The sequence below is a fragment of the Aedes aegypti genome, chromosome 3 (assembly GCF_002204515.2).
Source record: "Aedes aegypti strain LVP_AGWG chromosome 3, AaegL5.0 Primary Assembly, whole genome shotgun sequence".
Taxonomy (NCBI): Eukaryota; Metazoa; Arthropoda; class Insecta; order Diptera; family Culicidae; genus Aedes; species Aedes aegypti.
In genome coordinates, this window is record NC_035109.1 from 138,488,792 (window position 1) to 138,511,193 (window position 22,402).

The 22,402-nt window shown below is 36.3% G+C and overlaps 1 protein-coding gene across 3 annotated transcripts in view; it reads left to right on the forward strand.

The window, feature by feature from the left end:
* Positions 1–444: 444 nt before the first annotated feature.
* The window catches only part of LOC5567255 (probable multidrug resistance-associated protein lethal(2)03659), a 35,347-nt gene continuing 13,389 nt past the window's right edge, over positions 445–22,402 (forward strand). For 2 of the 3 annotated variants that reach the window (XM_021851089.1, XM_021851092.1), the window contains exons 1-2: positions 445–685; positions 7,439–7,830. In XM_021851089.1, the coding sequence (XP_021706781.1) occupies positions 7,646–7,830 (185 nt within the window). In that variant the 5' untranslated portion in view covers positions 445–685; positions 7,439–7,645. Of the gene's footprint in view, positions 686–7,420; positions 7,831–22,402 lie in introns of all 3 variants that reach the window. The other variant, XM_021851090.1, reaches the window with a different exon arrangement.

The following is a 22,402-nucleotide window of genomic DNA, read 5'->3' on the forward strand; positions in this document are numbered from 1 at the left end:
TTTTGAAAAAAAGAATACTAGATTTTTGTCGACGTTATAAATTTTATTAAAAATTACAACAATATGCGAAAGTTTCAGATGTATATTAACATAATCACGCATGGAGCTTTGTGAAACACCCTCTAAAACCACGCAACAAATCGCGTTTTTGCGTGTAACATCCTCCTGTCACACAAGTTACAAAAACCATCTTAAAGATGACCAATATTTCTACAACTCTCGGTACCAAGTAAGCAAACCCACCACTATTTTAGCCGGCTTTCGCACACCAAACAAAACGTTTCTACTACCCACGGTTAGCGGTGCAGTGTGTATTGCGTGCCATACATCGACGCCGAGAAATACGATCCCAAGAGCAACACATCCCATGCCGCATGCTATTTTCAATTTTGCTATGGATGGGTGTGTAAAATACCGCAAGTAAAGACCAAGACTTCAGTCTCAGTCCGACCGCGAACAACTGCAAACGCGCCACTACTTCTGCCGCGATATTCTAGCTTGTAGTGTGATCGACCGACCGCCAGGCGCCGCGCCGGTTGACCTATTTATTGGAAATCTACGGATTGATTTTTAGCAGGGAATTTCGCGAACTCATCGTTATTATCTATTCTACCGAGTAGTGAAAGTGAAAAGGTGTAATTCGTGCATGGAAGATGAAACGATGAATCATTTGAATACGGATGAAGTAAGAATGGTTCAGAGAGACGACCCGTCAAGTGTTCACTGATAGTGATAGAGAAGAGGAATGCGTGGCATTGACGAATTCAATCTATTAATGCTGTTCGAACCGCTGCTACACAGAGGGCCATAGATTCAAGTCCAAAGACCATTCCAATTTCGTTCTAGTGAATGATTGGAGATTCAAACGTGCTCGTTTTCAAGGTTGAGGAAAAAAATGTTCCTCGCCTTTTTCTCGAGAAGGTAACGAATACCGAGGGGAAGCAGAATTCGTTGTCCTCACTCTTGGATTATTCGACTTCGTCTTCCTTATGCGGATCTGTGTACTATCTACGAGGCAACAAGTGGGTACTTCTCGGACGGCATGTTCCATTGACCGAGCTTTGGTGTGTCTTCTTCGGGGTGGTGACTTGGATGCATCTCGGTTCGTTAACGCCAAACATGCGGTACCGGCGTGTTATGTAATGGGAGAAGAAGCAAGACGGGAATGTTTAGAGTCTGAAGAATCTACGCACAACGCCGCCGCCGGTTGCATACGTAATTACTCTGTGTCGTTTGTTATTCGCATTTGTTGGAAAAATGCATTCGGGGGGATTCTCTACCGTGTTCTGCAATAGGCGGACAGAGTTTGATTTTAAATCCACAGAAATCGCACCACGAGAATAAAATCAAAGACATATGAATGAACCCAAAGACTACCTTACAACAAAGACAAAAAGACCAAACAGAAAATAAAAACAAAATCAAATTAAACAAGAACTAGAAGATGAAATTTTTAATAAGGATTTTTCAGATAATCTGATCAGACATTCCTTTAAGGATGTATCTATTTGTTTCTTTTTTAATTGATGGAATTACTACATTACTCGTAGTTGCTACTCCGTGATTGACCAGAATAATCGAAAATGCACAGGGAACCAACAGATGAAGATTGGGAGTAGCATACCATAATCAATGTACATTTTCGAGGACTCTGAAATTAGTAATGTCAATAACGGCGCCGGCCACATCCCCACGGTCATCGGGGAAGGGAAGGAATGTTAGTGTGACATCCATTGTTACTAAAGACCGAGTATACCTCTGCATCTTCATGATTGTCACGGAAAGGAGTTTTGTTAGTGGGAGGCAGTGTCGTAAAAATTCAGCCGAATGATACCCGATCAGTGCGAAAACGAACAAAAGCAAACTCCGCTGGCATGAAGCCAATCTGACTTCGAGTGCGAATGCGACGAGAAAGAGAGTGGGTGCAGCACACGCACACATTTAGTTTCACCCACTATTGGTGTCATTTCAAAATTCAATTTCACCTAGAGGCACTGAAATTGAAAATTAAATATAAAAAAAATACAAATGAATTTTATATTACTGGTGCAAGAAAACGGCAATGTGATGCCTCCAGTTGATGAATCATGATTGTCTTTTAATAAAAAAAACACAACTTTTGCAATTTGCGGATGTTTTTGTGGGGTATTCTGACGGAAATGATTTGTTTCACTAACGAAATTGAATTTGCTGCCACCGAATGTCAATAGGTGGATGAGAATCAGTGCAGAAATAGTAATTGGAAAACTGAATGCACGTTCCATCAGATTCGTGCATGTATTGTCAAAAAAAACATTCACACACAGAAGAATTCAACGATGTCGGATCCTACTGAGAATCGGCGTTGTTGACTGTATATTGAAATATGCAGACACTGGTGGGAGGGTTTAAAAACTACATGATCAGGATTCACCTTGGTAAGTGATGCGATTCATAATACCTCTGTTTAAAAAGTTATCTATCAATACGTCGACTTCTTAAACATAGAACCAGGTCCGTCCCACTCGGGCTCAGATTGGGTACCACTTCTAGTACTGCATTTGGTCCCTCAGTAGTGCAAAAGGTACCCAAGTTTGACAGATCGCAGTACACTTTTCACGGCATTCTAGATTACCTTATGAGCCATACAATTTTGGGCTACTGCAAGGGACATGGAGGTCTTTAATTTGTCTTTGGTAGTAGGCTTGAATTTCGCGAAAATCACTTGGCTCTCCCAGTACAGTAGTTCAAAAACGTGAATCTCATCAAGTAGCCTACGTTGGGTACATGAATTTCTCTAAATCATTAGTGTCATTGAAGGCTCTAAATGCGGGAAATGCAGCGGGAAATAGAACATTTTTCTACAGTAATTTTGGGTTGCCCTTAGCAACGGGTGTTTTGCTATTTTCAAGGCGATGGGCGTGAGTTTCACTGGCTCCGTTAACTGTCGCTGACTGTGATTGGCTTTGTTTGGCTACTGTAGAGTGAATTTCAGATTTTTCCCAACCCTGATTCAAAGGTTTGAATCTCGAAATTTTACAAAACATGAATAACCGCTTATGTCAACACTTTAAGTGTCGAACCATCCATTGTTAAAAAAATACATAAAAACATACATGTTATGGTACAAATGTGTTATTGCAAGCATGAAACGAGCTCACCAGTTGGTATTCCATCCTCGACTGAACAGTCACAATCTCAGCGACAACACGCTTAAGCAGGGATACAAAATCACTCCAATGGCACGCGAATCGGACAGCTTGGGCCTTTGCAAAGCACTACCCAAGCGAACGAAGCGAACCGAAAAAAAAACACTCCGAGCGTGCGAAAACTGAATCGGACAGTTTGGGCCTTCACAAAGCACTTTTTTTGTTTCAAAAAATGCTCATTTTCTGTCGAAGACACGATTAATATTTTTAGTCGGCTCAGTGGTTTCGAACGAAGATAGTTTCATCGCCGATTTTTCCCATTTGAAGGCGACAATTGTCTACCCTGCCTAGGATAGTGAGTCGATTTTTTTTAGAGTAATCCCTAAGGAAATTACTTCAAGAAGCAGCGCTGAATTCCCTAGTTTAGATAAATTCCTCTAAACATCCCCTAGAAAAAGTATCAACACATTCCTGGGAGAATTGGTGGGGAATCTGTATAGAAATTTCTGTATGCTTAAAGGAGTCTCTGAAAATATTCCAGAAGAGAGCTCTGGAGAAAAAAACGTTTCTCTAGAGCCTCTAGAACTTTACACCAGGATTTACTGCAACCAGTATAAGGAACAAGTAACTTCAGAGACTAGGCTTTAAGAAAAAGAGGCTTTAGAGACCTACAATTAAAAATAGAAACATCACACTTAAATTATTTTACGGATTCCTGTGAAATCTCAGCAGCTGAACAGTTCGGTGAAATAAATTAAAGGAGTACGGTAAATTTTTACAGTATTCGGTAAAAAATCACCGTAATCCGTTAAATTCCGACGAAATACGGTGTTTTATTTCACCGAACTGTTCAGCTGTTGAGATTACGGTGAAATTCACCGTAGTGTGTTTAGTGTGATTGAAATATTGACCAAATCTTCAAAAAGAGACCTAATACCAGCCTCTTAGGGAATTTCTGAAATATTTGGTAGAAAATTAATAATATTGGAGATACCTTAGGAGAAACGTCAGAATGTATCCCAAAAATGCAGGTGAAATTTGTGAAGCAATCATACAGTGGAGGATTTCCTTGTGGAATTGCTGGGAAATTCATAAAGCTCAAAAGTAACTACAGTACTGACCCGATTTTGTCAGCCCCCGATTTTGTCTGCCCCCGATTTTGTCTACCCCCGATTTTGTCAGCTTTTTGACCCGATTTTGTCAGCCTATTTTGAATTTGTCAAAAAATTGTTATGGTCATGTTTTACCACGTTTATATCCAGATAGCCCTAGCGGTAAACGCGCAGCTATTCAGCATGACCATGCTGAGGGTCGTGGGTTCGAATCCCGCTGGTCGAGGATCTTTTCGTAAAAGGAAATTTTCTCGATTCCCAGGGCATAGAGTATCTTCGTACCTGCCACACGATATACGCATGCAAAAAATGGTCAAATGGCAAAGAAAGCTCTCAGTTAATAACTGTGGAAGTGCTCATAAGAATACTAATCTGAGAAGCAGGCTTTGTCCCAGTTGGGACGTAACGCCAGAAAGAAGAAGAAGATATCCAAATTGATGATGATGTTTGATATCATGCACGCATGGGCATATCCAGAGGGGCAATGACAATGCGTTTTATTAAGTGTTAAAAATCGATATTACCAATATAAGGGAGGGGGAGCCCCTGATACAAAAAACTGGCTACGTCCATGTCCATCGCCCTCTTAACAGTCCATGTAACCATGTAACACGTCAAAATTTGAAAAACAGGAACAAAATAAACTGACCCGATTTTGTCAGGTTCCCCATTTTGTCAGCCTAAAACTCATCGGGGGGCTGACAAAATCGGGTCCTTACTGTACAAATTTCCAAAGGACTTTCGCAACGTACTCATTGTGAAGTCCTTGATTTTTGAGTGAATCACTGTTGAAACTTCAAGGATTCAAAGAGAAGCGCTATTAGAGAACTATGGAAACATCCAGAGTTCTTTTTAGCCTCGATGTAAAATCCGCGACTACGAAGCGGTGAAGGTACCTCTCTCCAACTCCCGGATGGTTTAGAATCTTTACGCAATAGAAATTTCCATGAATTCCTTTGACATAAATTACCAGGTAGGGGGATTAGCGGCATAATGAACACACGGGCGAAATGAACACCCCCTTTTTCTCTGAGAATATGCATATTTCATTAAAATGTTATACACTGTATGAATTATGTATTTTATATGACCTGTTTAACTGTATAAAAGTTTATGGTTTGCTTAAATTATCCTCTGAAATTTGAATTTATTTTTTCTCTCAGCTTCAAATTGGTTTATAAGCAAGGTGGAAGAAGAACTCAGTTTTTGAGCAACGTAACTAACCTAGAGAAGTATTTTCTTCCTAATGTAATAGAGGGAGATACATTTTAGTTATCAGAACGTTTAACACCCAGTAATAATAAAGATTTAACTAAATTCGACGGAAGTGTTCCTTTTTCCTCGATACCTATTTACCAGCCTTGTTTTCGACCAAATTTTCAATCTCGTTTTTCTGACATTTGATATGATGTTTCTCACCATGAGTGAATGCAGCACGTCGTACTGATTACGAACTTGGAAACCAGCCGAGGGTAACTGGAAAATATTGCCAATTCATGGTCTTTAAATGAGTATTTGCTTTGTGTGTCCATTATGCCCCTAATCCCCCTACGTCACACAATATTTGAATACCAAAATGACAACTTTGGCAAAGAAAGCTTGCCGTTGATGACTGTGACTGTGTTCAAAACACTAAGCTGAGAAGCAAGCTTTGTCCCATTGGAGACTGAATTTCGAGCATTTTTTTTCAGGATTATGATCCCTTTTCTAAATGAATTGTTTAGGAAATCGCTCTAGGATAGTTTCTTGGAGAGATTCGGAAAAAAAAACAAACAAATTCAATAGTTTCTACGAATTTTCTCGAGATTTGTCTAAATACTTTTAGGGATAATCTCTAGAGAAATCCTCTTGTAAATTCCAAGATGTAGCTCCAGAATAATGTAGAATGAAGTAGAGACCCTAAAAGCCGTAGCAAGACCATGCAGTGGTCAACGGGTTCGATTTCAGGTTCGGTGGATGATCTTTTCGCGTTGGAAATTTTTGCGACTTCCCAGGTCAAAGAGTAATTTTGTGCTTGTGAAACGATATAACAATGCAAAACTGTTCTATTGTTGAAAAAAATCTCTCAGCTAATAATTCTGAAAATTTTAGAAAGAACAGTAAGAGCTCCTTCTATAACGATAAATCAAACGGGTACTATATGCATAAAGGATTAGGTACTATTACTCACTTATGCTCTAAGTTGAACCTTCGTACAAATTTGGTGCAGATTTTCGGGGGTCGAAGTTTGTTACCTCTACCCTTTCTATTTGCATATCCCACTTTAGAACAGTGCATCCTTTATGTGTAATATATTATTGGCTCTCGTATCAGTGTCTCAATTTGTTTTACAGCCGCTCAACTGATAAGCAAAGACCTTCCCACCATCAGGCAAAGAACAAATATTCCGAAACAGGCTATCAGTCTTACGTCAGCCATTCTGTGATTTGGAACTTTTGAAGATCTAGTGACATTGTGTGTGAAGCAGTTGACCTGAGTGATGCAAACAACGAGTTCATGGCATCTAAAACAAGGAGCATTTCGTCATTCATATCAAAAATATTTAGCGGTACAACGTGTTATTTTCATCTCAATGCAAACCAATCTATATAGCAATTCTGAAGTACTAATATGGGTTTATGAATTTTAACTGAAATTAAACTTTAATTTGTTAGGTTCATATAAAGTATTTGAACCATAATAATGACTTAAGTCTACCATACTCAATATTAGATGAATTATAACATAAAAATATACATGGAGCTCATCACGCACGTATAAAAGTTTTTCTTTTAATAAATCATCAGTGTAGCCAGCAAGGTATAAGTAAAACAATTCTATCAGCTTCAAGGCCGTCGAGTTTATGATAACACTGTTTGCGTTGGCCTGTGGCGTTGCGAATTATTCTGGCGTGAAACAGATGCAGGAAACGTGTGGATCATCGTTATCACAAAACTGACCAGCGCACCCTATGAATGATGATTTTTACTGCCAAAATTCAGCAGTCGCTTGCTAATCATATATTTAATGGGTCGAACAGCTTATAGTTGTCTACAATGTTGTCTGAAACTTGACATTGAATACATTTGGCAAAAAATGGCATTTTATGATGTCGGCAGAGGTTATCAACGGCGGCTACCGATTGAATTTTTCAATGTCAAACTGAAGAACTGGAGCGACAAGGCTCGTGTACTAATAAAGTAAAACTCGTAATTGCAGCGGTATAAAATGTGTTTGTGACAAAAGAACAATCGTGAACTTCCGAATGATGATCAATGGAAAAAAGTTCAATCAAAAGCGGTGGTAAAATTTATCCGCTCAGTGACTATTTGTTAATTCGCGCCAACGGCCAAAAATAGTGATAAAATCCCACCGAAAAAAGAGGAATCCGCCGTTCCGGTTTGGTGTATGTTATCCGCGTTCTGAATGGATAGCTCGCGGAAGCCGGAAAAGAAGAATCCCCGCAAGGGGGCATTCTTCTTGTCGCAGCTGCTGTACGGCTGGCTTTTGCCGCTGTTCTTCAAAGGATGCCGCCGAGGACTCAGCAAAGACGATCTCACCAAGTGCCTTAAGGAAGACAAATCGGAGGATCTGGGCGACAGATTGGAAGAGTGAGTTGGTTTTATTTTTATTGTATTTTTTTCAACAAAAATGTTTGCCGTATCTCACGCGAAAAGTTGCAAAATTTTCAATTGATGCAATTCTTTATTTACCTTCAATTATTCAAAAAACGTTGTCTAAAATCTTAATAGTTAACGTTCTAATGTGCCTGAATTTCAAAGTGTGGTCTGCTAAGTTTCATGAGAATTTTGCATACATAAATTATTTAAACAAATAAAAATCATTCTTTATTTTTAAATACAACAAAAAAATTAAATTGGACATCAAAGTATATCGAAACTTTTGCACGACCGTGTATGCAGAAATATGGGGACATTGGAATATCACCAATTTTGCTCCGATACGGAACGTAATGCAATGCCATTTCGATAGATGATGCTTCTAACAGTTACCATAGAAGGTGTTGATTGCAATAGACATCGGCGCGATAGACTTGGATTGTCTACTAAGGAATGTGAAAATAAATCATCTGCTAAAACTGTTCACTCTTTAGTTAGTGGCGTAATATTACGATATGCATATGTTTGATTAGGAGCCTTTTTTGCCTAGTGATATCGTTCACAACGCGACTATAAAGTAAAGCCATGCTGAAGGTGTCGAAGTTGTCTGTATTAAATTCCTCGGTCGGACGGTCCGAGATCTTTTCTTAATGGACATTATTTTAACTTCAATTGTTTAGCGCCTATCAATAAAGCCAGTTTGATAGCTTCATATGAACTGATTTTTCTGAGTGTTAAAAAACTAAAAAACTAATTTGGCGTCCCAGACTTTGACTATCGACCGGTGCAGACAAATAGGCAGGTTTCCCGGTCCTATGCGATTAGCTCACGTAATGCTTAACTTTCCTTAGTCGGTTGATTCGGTGTTCTATGGTCCATGCGGAACCGAACCTGGGGCCCAGTAAGGTGGCCAATCGGAATAATTCAATCTGCCGTAACCCGTATAGGCCTGAGTCAAAGAAAAAATTCTAAAACTCTCAGTTCACGAATTTCAACTATTTTTTGTCAGTATACTCGTACACACCTATCTTGTGTCTAAAAGTGACCAAAGGATCTCGGGAATGCTCCTTTAGTCGAAGTTATTCCGATGAGTCACTGGGTCAGATCTGATACATTCTAAATGGTGCAAGCCTCTTCATTTATTATGTTGAATATCAGATCTTTATGATTTATGTATATTAAATTAATTGTCATTGCATGTCACAAAAAATAGCCCTTTTTATCCGACTTGACCCAGTGACAGTTTTAGGATTATTTCAGTGGCCAAAAAAAACCTATGTCATACAACAATGAATCATTTACTTATTGTTGTGTGAGAAAGGTCATATTTGCGAAACACCCATTTTTAATACAACTCAACTGTTTCGCCATACAGATTTCTCCAGTGACCATTCCTGGGTTATTTCTGAGGAAAAAAAGACCAAAGTACATCTACACTCATTATTGTATGACTAGGATTACATGCACCAGGCAGATTGAGCCGTACTATTGAGGAAAAAACCTAAAAAACCCTGGAGGAATTTACATAGGATGGATTAATTGGAGGAATTGATCAAGTAACATTGGTAGTTGAATAACAGCTTATTTAGCTCATTTTAGCTGAATAAAGTGTTATTCATCTACCAATGTTACTGGAATAATTGCTGCTGTATTTAATAAACATTAAATGGACGGTTTATAAGTATGGAATAAATATTTAATGAATCTGTGTAAAAGTTTGTTGGAGTAATCCTTGATTGAAATTCAGGGAAATCTTGGAGAAATTGCCAGATAGATTCTCCTACGATTTCCAACAGAAGTCCTTTTTTGATTACCAAAAGGAACTTACCAATAATTTGCATGGAAATCTTTTAGAAGTTTACCAAGCTTGCAATAATTTCTTTAGTGATACCTAAAAATCTACATGGTTAAATTTATTCCTTTCCTATAAATTAGGAAAGTAATTCCTTCAGGCAGTATTTTTTTATTTTATTTCTCCAAAGGCGTGAGCATTTCGTCTTAAATAGCAACAGTAAGTTTCCCAGTACTTTTTTTTGGAATACGTACATTTGATGATACCTTTACCAGTGATTTCTTTAACAACCACTGCTAACAGTTCTGGTCAAAGTTATTCGTCTAAGTCAGTGTTTTCTAATGTGTTTGGACTATCGTCTCATGTAAGTTCCACTATTGTTGAAAGCACAGATGATCTTTCAAGAATCAAATGGTTTCTTCTGGAGTCTACCATGGCATTAAAGTAAGCCATCAATACCCATTTAAATTATTTCACCGACCTCAGCAAAACGAATCGCCGAGAGCCCAACAGCTGAGAATTCGGTACCGTAATTCGGGGTGTAGTTGATCAGTGGGGAGAAGTTGATCATTCATGTACCCACATGTATAAACTGTCAATAGAGCTATGATTTCTCGCATAACTTCTGATCTCGCCCTAAAAGCCATTGGTAACTATGTGTGTAGCTCGTTGTTTCTGAGCATTTGAATGGATTTTCATGTTATTTAACAACGCTATGGGGAAGAAAGGATCATTATCTACCAGCCCGTGATGTTGGTTTGGATGCTTATTCTTTCATTTGCTCAGAAACAACGAGCTACACACGTGGCTACCAATGGCTATTAGGGCGTTATCTCAGAGTATGCGAGATTTGATTTCAATGAGCACAATTTTTGTGACGTCGTATTACCTGATGGCTGCTGTTGATGTTCCTAAGTTCGGTTTGACATTCAAGAACAGAAAAACAGATTGGAAAAACAGATTTTTTATGAAATGTTTGATGAACTGTTGAAGGGTTCTTCTCAAAACAATCGGCTATTGACAAGGCTATATAAAGACACCATTTAAATAAACTATTTCTTACATTGCAGATATGTTCTGTTAATACAATTTTAAATTTGCATTGTAAATAAACAATCATTTTCTGAGTGAAAATGTATTTTTTGTGCGCGAGTTGCTAATTTCAAGGAAAATTGCATACCTTTAGGCGTTTAATGTGGTGTGTTCTGAAATTTCCAACATTAAAATTCAAAATTAATCGATATATCATTAAGTTGTAATATTTTTGGGACTTGTTCCAGATTTAGTGACCCCAAATTTAGTGAATAGCATATCTCTTTATTTCAGGAAACTTATCGCAATAATTGATCAACTTCACCCCGGAATCAAAAACTTCACTTTTTGATTTAAAATAAATGATTTGGTAATTAAGTGAACATTTCGTCAAAATTTCGTTTGTATAATTCGATAGATATCCAACCAGTACATGTTTTAAAAATATTTGGATAATAATACATGAATTCTACTAGGAGTTATAGAACAGAATCGCTCGAAAGTGATCAACTTCATCCCATTTTACGGTACTTATTTTATCGAGATTTCGGTAATCTAAATTTTTTATCGAGATTCGGCAAATAATTACCGAGAACTCAGCTGTTGGGTTCTCGGCGAATCCGTTTACCAGGGTAGATGACCGAAATTGAGTGTGTGCAAAAGAAATTTATCGAGATTTCTTTTAAAATCTGAGTGGAATACAGAAAACACTTAGAAAAGAACCTATTCCAAAAGAAATATACAGTCGAGTCTCCACATCTCGATGTCACGTACGATTTCGCTTCTAAATTTCGACAATTTTGCTCATCTCTACTCTGTATGTCGATATGCCCATTATCAAAGGTTACTGAACTAGATTTTAGAGATTCAAATCAATTTGCGAAGACGAAATTACGTCTATTTGTTTTCGATTTTCGTGGTAACGGATGATTTTCAATTTAGTATTCATTGAATATTTCTCGCATACTCTGAGATAACGCCCTAAAAGCCATTGGTAGCCACGTGTGTAGCTTGTTGTTTCTGAACAAAAGAAATAATAAGCATCCAAACCAACATCACGGGCAGGTAGATAATAATCCTTTCTTACCCATAGCGTTGTTAAATAGCATGAAAATCCATTCAAATGCTCAGAAACAACGAGCTACACACATGGTTACCAATGGGTTTTAGGGCGAGATCAGAAGTTATGCGAGATTTGTTCTTTGTCTCGATCTCTCCCTATCTCGATGGTACCTTAGATATCAAGATATGTAGAATCAACTGTATTCAGGGGTAACGAATGTACCTAAAATTCTATAAAACTCTTGAAATGAGTTCATCATGAATCTAAGCAAGAATCGTATGAAAATGTGTATGTGAAAACATCAGGAATCTCATCTTAAATCTGCCACGGAATGCATCTAGAATCCATCTAGATTTGACAAGCTACACTCAAAGGCAGAAATTATCGTATGATCTCACAGATAATATCGCCAATGATCTCACAAATAATTCATCAAAATCTCGCCAGGAATCCGTCAAAAATATATTACTTATATTACACCACGAGTATCGATTATAGGCTTTTATACAGAATTCGATAATCCCTAGAAGAATGGACAAATGAATTCACCATGAAACTGCCAACAATCATACCAACAATTAATGAAAGATATTATCTGATATCACTCTAGTAATTCTTCGAACGAGATCTTCGAAAGTTCAAAGATTTTACAATGATTCCGTTACGATATCATCGGGTCGGAATACTGTCATCATCAAGGATTTTTCAAGTAATCCGCTAAAGATTGAGATGAATAAGAACAACATTTTCTAGAAATCCATCGAAAATTTACCCACGGTTCAAAAATGACAACCCAAGTATGGTACATGAACAATAGGGTGCCAATGAAAATCGATTTTTCGAATTTCAAAAAAAGGTAGTGCTCAAAAGTTTTGTCTCCTCGAAAAAAGTCCCCATGCAAAATTTGAGCTCAATCGGACTTCATTAAGTGGACCCCCAAAGCGGTCAAAGTTTGGCTTTTTTGACCCATGAAAAATCTCCAAAGGGGGGGGTACATGAAATTTCCGAAATCGAAATTTTTTTTTCGATGCCAGATGTCTTAGAAATGCATGAAACGTCGAGATCTGGTGTTATTTGGAAATTTTTTTTTTTTTTTTTGAAAAAATCGACCTTTTGGGACTTTTTTGAGTTGGGGGAGTGAATTGAATTTGAAATGAACGATTTGAATTCAATTGCTTAGGAATTCAAGGCAATAGTATTGAAACATATCCTATATCATTGTTGGCCACTGAAAGCATATTATATGTGATATTTCATTAGGGTGGTTCATTTACTTTCCATTAGGGTGATCCTTTTTGTTAAAAAAAAAATAAAAGTTAGAATTTTAATTGAATATTGAAGACAATAGTATTGGAACATCTCTCACATTATCGTAAGCCATTTTCTACATTCTAATTGTGGTATTTTATTAGGGTGGTTCACTTATTTTCCATTAGGGTGGGCCTTTCTGTCGAAAAATCATAATTTGAATGGGATATTAAAAACAATAGTATTTTATCACCTCTCTCATCATTGTAGGGCATTTCCTTCATTACTTTCGTGATATTTTATTAGGGTGGCTCACTTTTTTCCATTGGTGTTTGCCGAAAATTAAAAAAAAATCAAGAAATTTTGAATTTGATCCGTTTTTTAGCACAATAGTATTATAACACCTCTTTTATAATCGTAGGCCATTGTCTTCATTTTTGTTTTGAGAGGCTTTAAATTCCTCTGAATTCATGCGCCTCTAGTTCCATTTGGACACTGTTAACATATTTCATTAGGGAGTTTCTCTCATTTTCCAATAGGGTGCCTCATTTTTCGAATAGTTTGAAACTATGATTTCTCGCAAAAGTCTCGTTCACTTTCCTTAATTATGGTGTCATTGTAAAAATTTCAACCTTAATATCTACAGACCGAAAGATTATGGTGTGGACTACTATATAATATTTGCGTAATGTTCGACGAAAAATGTAAAGGTAACTTAGTTAACAACAAAAGAGTTTTCTAGAAAGCCTCTCATTGTTAGAAAGGTCCTTTTGAAAAGTTTTGAGTGACTTTCATTCGGAATGCAACACAGAGGAAATTTCGCAGGAAATTCTAAAGGAAATTCCGAAGGAAATTCCAGAGGAAATTCTAGAGAAAATTCTGAAGGAAATTCCAGAGAAAATTCGGAAGGAAATTCCCGAGAAAATCCCGAAAGAAATTCCAGAGGAAATTCCAAAGGAAATTTCAGAGATAATTTCGAAGAAAATTCTAGGGGAAATACGGAAGGAAATTCCAAAGGAAATTCCGAATGAAATTCCAGAGGAAGTTCCGAAGGAAATTCCAGAGGAAATTCAGAAGGAAATTCCAGAGGATATTCCGAAGGAAATTCCAGAGAAAATTCCGAAGGAAATTCCAGAGAAAATTCCAGAGAAAATTCCGAAGGAAATACCGAAGGGAATTCCAGAGGAAACGAAAATTGTAGAGGTACTTCCGAAGAAAATTCCGAAATAATTTCAAAGCTTCAAAAGAAATTCCAAATGAAATTCCGAATCAAATTTAGCATGAAGCTCCAAAAGGAATTCCGAAAGAAACTCCAGAAGAAATTCCGAAGCAAATGGCATAGTAAATTTCGATGAAAATAACTAAGGAATTTTCTATGGAATATCCAAAGCAAATTTGTAAGGAAATTCTCAAGAAAACTCTGTAGAAATTCCAAAGAAAATTGTAAAGGAAATTTCTAAGAATATTCCGCACTAAATTTCGAAGGTCCAAAAGAAATCCCAAATGAAATTCCGAAGAAAGCTCCAAAGAAAATTTCAAAGTAAATTCCTTCGCAAAGAAATTTCAAATAATATTTCGAATACAATTCTGAAGGAAGCTCCAAAGATAATTACACAGGAAATTCCGAAACAAACTCTAGTAGAAATTCGGAAGGAAACTCCAAAGAAAATTCCAAGGCAAATTTCAAAGGAAACTCAAAAAGAAACTCCGAAGAAAATTCCAATGAAAAGTTCAGAATGAAATTCCGAAGGACACTTCATAGGAAATTTCGAAGGAAATACCACAGAAAATTGAACAGGGCACTTCTAATGATACCGACGAAAATTCCACAGGATATTCCGAAGCAAATTCAGGATAAATTTCCAATTTTGATGAAAATTCCGTAGAAAATTTCAAAGGAAATTTCGTAGAAAAGTCCAATAAAAAACTTTAAAAGGAATTTCGAAGGAAATTCCGATTAAAATTCCAAAGGAAACTCCAAAGAAAATTCCGTTGAAAACTCCAACGAAAAAATCCATATGAAATTCCGACGAAATTTCTATAAGGAACTTTGTTACATCTTTGAAGAATAAACGAGAACTGATTGTTAAAACTGGAATTGCCTACGTTGCACTATGGTCGGGCTCCATATAAAGGAGCGGCCAAAACTACCAAAACACTTTTTTGAGATTTTTATAGTTTTAATCATTTTAAAACATACCTCATGTATTGTATTATTATGATTCCTAATTGAAATTGTACTAAAATTTAAATTTCTTTGATTTTTATGACGTCAAACTGACTGCAGTCAAAAAATTGAAAAATGGAAGAATAAAATAAAATACAAAATTCAAATTTAAGGAATGCAATATTTTCCCAAAGTTACGCACTATCTGAAAGCTTATGGTTCAACACTTTTATCGAGTATAAAGATGGAAAAAAATATTTGGTTGAAGCTTCAATACTGTTCCATATTACACTTTAGTAGTTTTGATGATATTGAACATGAAAAACAACTCTTGTCGCGTCATGTCGCCGCAATTTCTAATATTGCATTTTAAAATGCATCCTTAGATCGTACAAAAAACGTTTAATTTTTTTGCAGAAATTTGCTGATTTGCAAGTTAGAGCTATTTGAATAACTCAATATTTTCATACATTTTTACGATATTTTTCATACAAAGTTGATATAATATATATAATACCACTCTTCATACATATTTTGATCAAACACGTTAAAATACAAACAAAATTTGTGCTTTCAGCTAAATTTAATTGCATTTCTAATAAAAAAAACCTTTAAAAAAAAATTACGTGATATGTGAATAATCCCTTCTGAAACAATAAAAACGCCGAATATCATATTCAGATTAGGGTATCTCGGTATAATATGCCCCCCCTTAAGCAAAACTGGATATATCTCTGTCAAAAGCACTATTTCTAATGGAAAAACCACTTCAATAGGACTATTACCTTACCAGTTGTTTAAAAAATGTGAGCTTTTCCGCAACATCTACTTAAGTAAATGAAAATAAAATCTTTTTTACAATCATCTGAATCTCGCATTTCAAAAAGAGCCTGGGCAATATGCCCCAGTATCAGTATAATATGCCCCACAACAAACGGATAGTACGCCCCATGACAAATGGACAGTATGCCCCACAACACAGGGGTTATATGCCCCAGGACTGTCAGTTGCTTATGCACGCTGAAAATCTGCTAACGAGCTTGCTTGGGAATAGATGGCATCAAGAATGGGGCATATCATCAGGCCCGTGATGGGGCATATTGCCCAGAGATGAGAAGTTGTTGGAAAATAAATATTTCAGTGAATTTCCACTATTTTTATTCATTCCAACTAATGATATTCGATCATTAGTTAAACCGTCAACGTTTTACAATTGGTTGCTTTGATGTTGTGCTATTTGACTCAAACAATGCTTAAAACCACTGCGTGAAAATTTACATCGAAATTCGACTTTTGATACTTTTTGCATTATCTCTGTTTTGCTGCGCGTTAGAACTGTCAACTTTTCATAGTGAGACAGTCTCTTGAACTGTAAGGATCCCCAGTCATTTTCAATTTCATATTGAATCTGGTTCGTTAAATATTGAGGAGGGGCGTATTGCCCGGGTGGGGCGTATAATACCGAGTTACCCTACATATTTCATCGATTAAGGCAATAAAACTAGTTTTGGCCAAACTTCGTTTTTTTCCGACCATTGTGCGTTGTCACAACCGAATCGCGTGTACTATAGCAAGCAGAAGGCAACGTACTTTTGGTTCGGGAATGAAGGAGCCCAAGGCTGAGAATCTCTTTTGAAAATATAAACTAAACACTTTTGTTGCCCTTCATCGTCGCCCATCAAGCTATTGTCATAATTTGAATACGTCAAAAATTATTTCATTCCTTTTTTATCTGTATTTTGAATATGGCAGTTAGAGTTGTGCTTCACTGAATTCACTGATTATTGTTATTGGAACGTTTTATTTTAACTATTCAAAAGAAAACCTTAATGAAAATATCTTAACGAAGAGTTGCATGCCAATGAAGAATCATGATTCAAAACTATACAAACAAAGTTGATTTTTTAGATCTGTTGAGAATATTTTTTTTTAATTTACAAATTAAATGATCACCCTTATGCAAAACTGAGGACAATAGCCCCAATGAAATATCACATATTATATGTTTACAGTGGCCTACGATGACATAGGAGTTGTTTAATTACTATTATATTTTCTATTCCATTCAAATTCTCAATTTTTTTTAAAGGACCTCCGTAATGGAATATAAGTGAGCCACCCTAATAAAATATCACGAATGTAATGAAGGAAATGCCCTACGATGATGAGAGAGGTGATAAAATACTATTGTTTTTAATATCCCATTCAAATTATGATTTTTCGACAGAAAGGCCCACCCTAATGGAAAATAAGTGAACCACCCTAATAAAATACCACATATTAAATGTAGAAAATGGCTTACGATAATGTGAGAGATGTTCCAATACTATTGTCTTCAATATTCAATTAAAATTCTAACTTTTATTTTTTTTTAACAAAAAGGACCACCCTAATGAAATATCACATATAATATGCTTTCAGTGGCCAACAATGATATAGGATATGTTTCAATACTATTGCCTTGAATTTCTAAGCAATTGAATTCAAATCGTTCATTTCAAATTCAATTCACTCCCCCAACTCAAAAAATTACTAAGTCCCAAAAGGTCGATTTTTTCAAAAAAAAAAAATTTTTCCAAATAACACCAGATCTCGACGTTTCATGCATTTCTAAGACATCTGGCATCGAAAAAAAAATTTCGATTTCGGAAATTTCATGTACCCCCTTTGGAGATTTTTTTTTTTTTTTTTTTTTTTTTTTTTTTTTTTTTTTTTTTTTTTTTTTATTAATTTCTTTATTAGTATCATTCCAAACATTACATTCATTATTTCTTATATCTAGGTGTTCTGTGTTATTAGACAACACTATCATCCTAATTTGGTAAAACAAATCTAAGATTTTATTAACATTTTGTTAACAACATATTACATTTCATTTGCCGTAGCAGTTCAGATTTTTTACAGGTGAGTTGATTTCACCTGCTTATAAGAGAAAAAAAAAGTTTTTAATATACTTAACCTAACTTAACCTAAACATATAACGCATTAATCGTGGCAATAGAAGATTGTAACGATTTTTGCCTGAAATTATTGATTATTTTATTTGACATTTGTTCCAATGTTTCAACATTGGATATCCTATGTAACTCATTGGTACTATACCAGGGAGGAAGCCTCAGAATCATTTTCAAAATTTTATTTTGAATTCTCTGCAGAGCTTTCTTCCTGGTATTACAACAGCTAGTCCATATTGGTACAGCATACAACATGGCTGGCCTGAAAATTTGTTTGAATATCAAAAGCTTGTTCTTAAGACAAAGTTTTGATTTTCTATTAATAAGGGGATAGAGACATTTTACATATTTGTTACATTTGGCTTGAATGCCCTCAATGTGATTTTTGAAAGTTAAATTCTTATCTAGCATGAGTCCTAGATACTTAACTTCATCTGACCAATTTATTGGAACCCCTCTCATCGTGACAACATGTCTACTTGAAGGTTTCAAATAAAGAGCTTTTGGTTTATGTGGGAACATTATTAGTTGAGTTTTGGAAGCATTAGGAGAAATCTTCCATTTTTGCAAGTATGAAGAAAAAATATCCAAACTTTTTTGCAATCGACTACAGATGACACGCAGGCTTCGTCCTTTGGCGGAGAGGCCTGTGTCATCCGCAAACAAAGATTTTTGACATCCCTGAGGTAACTCAGGTAAGTCAGATGTGAAAATATTGTATAATATTGGTCCCAAAATGCTGCCTTAGGGAACACCAGCTCTTACAGGAAGTCTTTCAGATCTGGAGTTCTGATAATTAACCTGAAGTGTACGATTTGACAGATAACTTTGAATTATTCTAATAATGTATGTTGGAAAATTAAAATTTTTCAATTTTACAATCAAACCTTCATGCCAAACACTGTCGAATGCTTTTTCTATGTCTAGAAGAGCAAGACCAGTAGAGTAGCCTTCAGATTTGTTGGAACGGATCAAATTTGTTACACGTAAAAGTTGATGAGTGGTCGAATGTCCATGGCGGAATCCGAACTGTTCATTGGCAAAAATTGAATTCTCGTTGATGTGGGCCATCATTCTGTTCAAAATAACCTTTTCAAAAAGTTTACTGATGGAGGAAAGCAAACTGATTGGACGATAGCTAGAAGCTTCTGCAGGATTTTTGTCTGGTTTTAAAATTGGAACAACCTTAGCATTTTTCCATTTGTCAGGAAAATATGTTAATTGAAAACATTTGTTAAATATATCAACTAAAAATGATAAGCTACTTTCTGGAAGTTTCTTGATGAGGATGTAGAAAATTCCATCATCGCCAGGAGCTTTCATATTTTTGAATTTTTTAATAATAGTTCTCACTTCTTCCAAATCAGTCACCCAGGCATTTTCGAAAACGTTCTCTTGATTGAGAATATTTTCGAACTCCTGAGTAACTTCATTTTCAATTGGACTAGTAAGTCCTAAATTAAAATTGTGCGCACTTTCAAACTGCATAGCAAGTTTTTGAGCTTTTTCGCAATTAGTTAGTAATAATTTGTTTTCCTCTTTCAATGCCGGTATAGGCTTCTGAGGTTTTTTCAAGATTTTAGATAATTTCCAAAAGGGCTTAGAGCCGGGGTCCAATTGAGAAATTTTATTTTCAAAATTTTTGTTTCTTAAATCTGCAAAACGTTTCTTGATTTCTTTCTGCAAATCCTGCCATATAATTTTCATAGCAGGATCACGAGTGCGTTGAAATTGCCTTCTCCTCACGTTTTTAAGACGGATCAAGAGTTTAAGATCATCGTCTATAATCACGGATTCGAATTTTACTTCACATTTTGGAATTGCAATGTTTCTGGCTTCAACAATGGAATTTGTTAAAGTTTCAAGAGCATTGTCAATATCAATTTTAGTTTCTAAAGAAATGTTAACATCAAGATTAGAGTCAACATACGTTTCATATATATTCCAGTCGGCTCGTAAATAATTGAAAGTGGAGCTGATAGGATTGAGAATCGCTTCATGCGATATTTGAAATGTAACAGGGACATGATCAGAATCAAAATCAGCATGAGTAACTAATTGGCTACAAAGATGACTAGAGTCGGTTAAGACCAAGTCAATCGTAGATGGATTTCTAGAAGAGGAAAAACATGTAGGGCTATCAGGGTATTGAATTGAGAAATATCCTGAAGAGCACTCATCAAATAAAATTCTGCCGTTGGAATTACTTTGAGAATTATTCCATGACCGATGTTTGGCATTAAAGTCTCCAATGACAAAAAATTTTGACTTATTGCGAGTTAATTTTCGCAAGTCAGTTTGAAGCCAATTAACTTGCTGTCCAGAGCATTGAAAAGGCAAATAGGCAGCTATGAAAGTATATTTACCAAACTGTGTTTCAACAGAAACACCTAAAGTTTCAAAAACTTTAGTTTCAAATGACGAAAACAGTTGATGTTTTATACGCCTATGAATGATGATTGCAACTCCCCCACATGCCCCATCAAGTCGATCATTACGATAAACAAAAAAGTTAGGATCTTTTTTAAATTTGGATCCAGGTTTTAAATAAGTTTCGGTAATAACTGCTATATGCACGTTATTAGCTGTAAGAAAATTAAACAGCTCGTCCTCTTTACCATTCAGAGAACGAGCATTCCAATTTAAAATATTTAAATTATTATTTGGATCCATTAGAAAAACGTAATCCAATAACAATTTTATTTGTAAATTTTACACCTACTTGGACTGCTTCAGTCATAGTGATGGCTTTGAACATTGCATCAATCATTAGATTCAATTGTTCAGTTAGAAAATTAAAATCAGAGGCAGACATATCATCTGATGATTTCCCATTGGAATTTTCGGTAGACGAAGAAGCGGGGTAGGAGTTACCTGTGGCGGTAGGGTTTTTTCCATTTGATTTGAAACAAGTAGAATGGGTACTCATGGAACGAACAGGGGAAGAGTTCAAATTACCTGCTACGATATCGGCAAAGGATTTACCGTGGGTAGATACATTCGAAATTGAAAGATTCGAACGGCTACCCGACGGATTAAAATTTGTTTGTGAATGAGCATGATTATGATCTTCCTGGTGGGTATGATTCCTAATCAAGCGATCGTTAACTGAAAAATGAGCATTGTTCGATACTCTACCAGGCAAATTCCGGAAACGACCGTTATCGTAACGGATATTATCCTTCATCTGCTTGGCACGAGCCTCAACGACTCTTTTGCGTGAAATGCATTCCCAAAAGTTAGCTTTGTGAGGGCCCTTGCAATTGGCGCATTGAAATTTTCTGGTATCTTCTTTCACAGGGCAGTCGTCCTTAGCGTGAGAAGAACCTCCGCAAATCATGCATTTAGCATCCATGCGACAATTTTTTGTACCATGACCCCACTTTTGGCACCGACGGCACTGAGTGGGGTTCTGGTAATTTCCTCCAGGTTTCTGGAAATGTTCCCACGTCACACGGACATCGAACATAAGTTTAGCTTTTTCTAAAGCTTTAATATTATTTAGTTCTTTTTTGTTAAAGTGAACTAAATAATATTCTTGAGAAAGCCCTTTCCGAACAATGCCAGATTGGGTTCTCTTTTTCATAATGATTACTTGGACTGGGGAAAATCCAAGTAAATCATTTATTCCATTTTTGATCTCTTCAGGTGACTTATAGTCACTTGAGAGACCTTTCAAGACGACTTTGAACAAACGTTCAGTTTTGTCGTCATAAGTAAAAAATTTGTGCTTTTTCTCTTCAAGATATCTGAGAAGAAGTTCGCGATCTTTAAGAGTTTCCGGCAAAACGCGACAGTCTCCTTTCTTTGCGATTTGGAAGGAAACCTTGATTCCCCTAATGGAGTTCAAGATCTCCTGCCTAAATCCCCCAAATTCGGAACAACTGACCACGATAGGCGGCACTCTTTGCTTCCTCACTTGAATCAAAGAGCCTGGGCTAGAGGCTGCTTCGATTTGGTGTTCGGAAAATTTGTCTAGAGCATCGAACTGATTGCTCATTTCAATACAATTATTCATTTCACCCTTGGAAGAAACTTCGCATTCCGGAGAAGCGTCCTTTCTTCCATTCTTGCCACGTGTAGTGACAGTTTTAAAACCCACTTTTTTGGAAGGAAGTAGTGAATTCAGAGATTCACCCTTCCTTTTGTTAGTTGTTGATACCATGTTTATTTAATAAACGAGAAAGACGTGACCTTCGAGAGGTTTTTTCCCTAGACGGTGTCCAAGATGGATTACCACCGCTAGCTTTCGCCAACGGGTCCAACGAAAAATCGAAGGCACGGGTCCAAACAAGGATCGTAAAGGG